Here is a 5652-nt window from a genome sequence, read left to right as displayed (position 1 = left end):
CGGGGCACGAACCCGTGTCCCCTGCATCGGCAGGCGGACTCCCAACCACTGCGCCACCAGGGAAGCCCTAAGTGGCAAATTTTAACCTAGTTCTGATAATGGGCCACTATGACTCCTCTAAAATTGTACGTAAACTTTCTGTGTACGTGCATTTTTTTTCACAGAGAGAAAAAACTGTGTTCATTTTGGAAGGGTCCATGACAAAATGGTTTAAGAAGCACAACCTTACAGGTTAAATTAATAAATGTTAGTAACTTGGTATAACTCTTGCAAGCCTACAGCATTTAGCCATATGATTATTCAACTTTTCATTCATTACCAGAAGGCAATGTGAATATATTTGGTGTTTGCAGTGAAAATTCAATACATTTTGTCTCTCTAATTCATTTTCCTTCTTGTTGAGCAGATGGGTATGGCACTGTGACCCAGTCTCCAGATGCCCTTTGGCATAACAATCAAACTGTAAGCATTTTCCTTCCTACTTTATTAGCCAGATTCACTTGTATGTCTCCCTGGAAGCAAGTTACATTTAGAGATTGTTATTGTAAGACTAGTCCACACATTTCAAATAAAGGAAGAGAAGAATTTGACTCTTAAATAGGGATGCTTTAATTAACTTAAAAAGTTTATATAGATGCACTAGTTGTCAGAAATACCTGAAAAGTGATATTTTACTCTCTCTACACACACACACACACACACACACACACACACACACACACACACACTACAGACTTTCTCCTGCCCAGAAAGTTAGAAAAAAAGAGTGAATTAATTCAAGGATCGTGCGTTAACGTTACATACCAAGGACGACTTCAGTGATCGTTAGAGAAATAACGTGCTTTGAATTGATGTGGTGGAATGGGGGCCATCCCAACTAAAGGTATTATATAAATGAAAGTGTTCTTGCTTAAACATAGGCCCCCTAATATCCTTTTCCAACCCAATTGTCCTCCTACATAGAAATTTTGAGACCACTTCTGAGTCTTTCTATACATAAACCTCCCCATATGATGACTTATTAAGGTCCTAACATCTTGAAAAACTTTGTGATTCTGTAGGATGTTGTCATACTTTTTCCACACTTAGACTGAGAAAAATCTAAGGGGCTTTATTCTTATAATGTTCGTCAAAACCTCATCTTTCTAAGTTAGAAGAATTTATCAATAGGTCCTTTACTTTTGGCTCCCTTGGGTCAACCAACTTTCCTTTTACTATGTGCAAATAATTCTTAGAAGCAACAAACCTAAAGAACTTCAGGTATGAGAGTAATCCTGATAACAATTGGTGAGAAGTTGCAGCATGGCCATTGTAAGAGAAATTCAAGCTCAGGCAAACTGGGGTTATTTAGTGTGAGGTCAAATGGCCTTAGTTGCATACCTTAGTGACAATGAGAGCACCACTACATAGGAATGATATTGAAGATTTTAACAACTCTTATGGTATGGGCACTGATTGATCTGATGGATATGTGCTGAATTTGTATATGCCTGTTAAATAGCAGAACTGCCACAATGTAAATGACTGTTATATTGTTATAGCTGGATTAAGAAAAAAGAAACAAACATTCTGAATGATGAGATTGTTCTTTACCTCAGTTACCGGCAGGACAGGTATGTTTAGCAGCAAGTAGAAGCAATATAGAAGCAAGTTCACAACAGGCAAAATCGTGGGCTTTTTGTGTCTTGACTCTGAAGATGTCAAGGTGTCTCCCAAGTATCCTGAAACCAAGCAGCATATATTTCGACCCAGTAAATCAACTTCCTGAACTCCATATTAGGGAGAGAATTGAACAAATACGTGAAGATGTATAAGAAAAGGTGTTCATTGCTGCTATTTATACTCATGAAAATGTTATAAACAACCTAAATGTTCAATAATAAGGGATTAATTACATAGTCAATTAAGCATGCCCGCTTATTGCCATTAGTATGTTGTCATTGCAGTGCATTTACTGACATGAGAAGACAGTGTTGATTGTTAAATGAAAAAACTAACTTTTAAAATAGTGTAGGGACTTCCCTGGTGGTCCAGTGGTTAATAAGACTCTGTGCTTCCAATGAAGCAGGTGCTGGTTCAATCCCTGGTTGGGGAGCTAAGATCCCAAATGCCGTGCAGCACGACCAAAAAATGTGTGTATGTATGTGTGTGTGTGTGTGTGTGTGTGTCTATAGTGTATATACTGTAGTATATATTGAATATAGTAACTGCTTCTGTTAAGAAAAACACTAGGATAAAATTCTAGAAGAGTATGTAATGAAAAATGGTAATAGTGGCTGTTTCTGGATGTTGGGATTATGGTTGATTTTTGTTTTCCTTTCTTTATGCTTAGCTGCACATTCTAAAATGAAACTGCAGTTTTCATGTAACATAATATTTTTAAAAAGGAAGCAAAGCCTGCTTCCTGTAACTCCATGTTCCATGTAACCACTTTACCCCTCACAAGTAAGGTAATTACACAGCTTTTCCCTCCCAAGACACTGGCTGTTCCCCCTTTAAGCAAGGACAGCTCATATGCTAAGTCACCACCCTTTGTGTTCCTCATAGTGTTGATCAGGAAGTACCTAAATTATCTTTCCCAAGAACCCTATTTAATCTGCATTTGACGGAGAAACAGAGGTTCAGAGAGGATAAATAACATGTCTAGGGTCACACAGCAACTAAATAAAAGAGCTGGAATTTTGACTCCAGAGATTAAACTCTTATGCAGGAAGAGACTTGAGCCTTAATCTTTTTCCCTGATCTTCACTTCCTTTCTGTTAAAATACCTACCCCGTGGGGCCTCTTTAGGATTAGAGTTAAGTTATGTAAAGGGCCTGAACATGATGCATGGCATATTTCGGTTTTATTCCAGGAGGTGATGATCCCTTATGAACCATACTAGATTTAAATAAAATTGTATTTCTTTCCAATTGTGCAGCATTTTAATTGTTAAGCAGGGCCATGTATATGAGCATCTACTTTCAAGTCCATTTATAAAGACATAGATGGAATCTTGAATTCTAGTTAAAAAAAAAAGTTTTGTAATCAAGGGCCAATTTTAATAATTGAACACATTCACCTAGCTTGAGATAACACCACCACGTCAACTTATATAGGAACAAAAATTGTTGTTTTCTTTTTTAATATCATAAGAGGATTATTTATGAAAATAGCTTATTAATTTTTAAAAATAGGTATAATTTACATATAATAAAGCACACTCATTTGAAGTGTACAGTTTGAGTTTTGACAAATGTATACACCTCTGTAAATACCACCGCAAGCAAGAGATAAAACATTTCCACCATCCCCAAATACATTTTGAATTCTAAATTGTCTTAGAATTTCACCACATGGTTATAACTTTAAATCATTTGGTCTTACCCCTCATGATCTGGAACTAGCCAAAGGCCAATAAAGATAAATGTGTCTGTGTACATTATTTTCAGAAATGTTTTCTACCCATAATTCTAATAAGTTTTTTTTTTTTTTTTTTGATCTGCTGATGTTCCCTTAGCCTGTGACGCTGGCACAAGATCCATGGATGAGCACCAATAAGGGAGTCTACATTGGAATCTGTGTTACTGCCTTGGTATTATTGCTCATGTTTTTGGTTTCCATGATCAGCAAAAGTAAGTCACCTCAGGACTGTGCCTGCGGGAGTTTTCTTGAGCCAAACTGCCTGTAGCCCTACACACCACATGATTTGAATTTCACATAACTTCCTTGGTTTTTACCTTGTTCTTTTTTAATTTTTTCTTTATCTTAAAATTATTGTCCCATAGAGAGAAACATGATATTTAAATTCTCCATAGGAGAAATTAAATATGGAGAAGTAAGCATTGGTTGGGTAGAGTTGGGGTTTGGAAGGGGGCAAACCATTGTAATATATAAGATGTGTTCACTCCTCCTTTCCCCCTTCCCTCAAGAACCAAGTTTTGTCCCTATAGGGCGTGAAATTGTTGAGGGTGTTACAATACCCACTTAACAGAAGAAGCAAATGGGACATTGAGAGGGATACATTATTTCAGGGCTAAGAGTAGAACAAAGAGGTTCACAAGGCAGCCATCCAGGACTTCCTGGTTTCCTTCCACCAGTTGTGCGTGTGTGTAAAACCTGTCACCTATAGAAGGAACACAATCCCCCATTTTTTTTACAGTGAAATATAATTGCATTAAAGTAAGTTGGGACATGTGGGTGAATACACTAAACTATTAGTAAACATGAGATACTTTACACTAAGGGGCTTATTTGGCTCCTACAGATTCAAAAAAAGTTACCTGGAGTTATCAGGCAAGGGTCCAGATTGGTTTTTTTCCCACTTCTTTTTAAAAATATTTTCTTGTAAATTAATTTTTTCAGCTTCTGAGGTCTGTACAGATTTTGTTCATATCAAAGTAATAACAGTAATAATATGCTTGTTTGGAAAAAAAAAATCTCATGAACTCTTTGTCTTACATGTTTAATTTTCTCTCACTTCTTCCCCAATTTAGGATATTTTTGCCTGGGTAACAAGGTGGAGCTACTACGGTAAGGTTGAAAGAGTTTGTGTCAGCGCCTTTTGATATTCTTACTCTAGCAAAAATAAGGATAATTTCTCTCTCCCTCTCTTTTCCTTCTGAACTCTCCATTTTATACTCTGGATCCTGAAAAATCTAGTATATAGGGCACCTCCATTGCTGTCCAACCTTCCAGTGATATTTTTAGCGTCTCTGTATTTCCCTGGAATTGCGCCAGAACTGCTCCAGAAACAGTACCTCAAACCTGACTGCTTAGAGCAAGAGAACTAAATTGCAGATTTTGTTTGATGGGACATTTGAATGGGTTGTTTGGTTTGTTATTTGATTTCATTCAGTGATTTGTTTATTGAGTGTTTATTGAATGCCTACTAAATTCCAAAGAGATGGACAAAACAGACAGAAACGTATAAATGAATAAGCAGGGTACTTTTAGAACTTGCAGAGAAATGCCATGGGGAATACAGAGCAGGGCAATAGGCTATGTGAGTGAGTCCCAAAGAAGCAGAAGGCAGTTCTGCAGAGATCTGAAGGAGGATGACTCCAGGCTGAAGACATACAAAGGCCCAGGCTAAAGCACGCGCTTCCAGCTCGCCACCCTTCCCGCCGTCCCCATTGTTACATGCCCAGCCTGCTCTGTTCCTTTACATTAGTTGTTGGGCCTCATAGCATTTGAATTTTTTGCAAATCTACCCCACTGCCCAGTGAAAAGTGAAATCCTCTTTATATGCATTCATGTAGTCATTTCCCCAAACACCTGTCTGTAATGGTAGAAAACCTCTGCCTACTTCCAAATCCAAATAGCCTGCTTCATTTGGTCCAGCTTGGGCTTTTTTTTTTTTTTTTTTGAGGTATAGTTGTTTTACAATGTTGTGTTAGTTTCTACTGTACAGCGAAGTGGAGTTCCCTGTGCTATACAGCAGGTTCTTATTAGTTATCTATTTTATACATATTAGTGAATATATGTTAATACCAATCTCCCAATTCATCCCTCCCTGCCCCCGCTTTACCCCCTTGGTGTCCATAGGTTTGTTCTCTACATCCGTGTCTCTATTTCTGCCTTGCAAACTGGTTCATCTATTCCATTTTTCTAGATTCCACATATATGCATTAATATACGATATTTGTTTTTCTCTTTCTGACTTACTTCACT

General features: G+C 37.5%; 1 protein-coding gene across 1 annotated transcript in view; it reads left to right on the top strand.

The window, feature by feature from the left end:
- The window catches only part of HAVCR1 (hepatitis A virus cellular receptor 1), a 25002-nt gene that overhangs the window by 12031 nt on the left and 7319 nt on the right, over positions 1 to 5652 (top strand). Inside the window, exons 5-7 of the mRNA XM_024117202.2 lie at positions 407 to 462; positions 3500 to 3614; positions 4476 to 4512. Coding sequence (XP_023972970.1) covers positions 407 to 462; positions 3500 to 3614; positions 4476 to 4512 — 208 coding nt within the window. The remainder of the gene's footprint in view (positions 1 to 406; positions 463 to 3499; positions 3615 to 4475; positions 4513 to 5652) is intronic.

Source organism: Physeter macrocephalus, chromosome 8 (genome assembly GCF_002837175.3).
Source record: "Physeter macrocephalus isolate SW-GA chromosome 8, ASM283717v5, whole genome shotgun sequence".
Classification (NCBI taxonomy): Eukaryota; Metazoa; Chordata; class Mammalia; order Artiodactyla; family Physeteridae; genus Physeter; species Physeter macrocephalus.
This window is presented reverse-complemented; position numbering and strand designations above follow the sequence as displayed.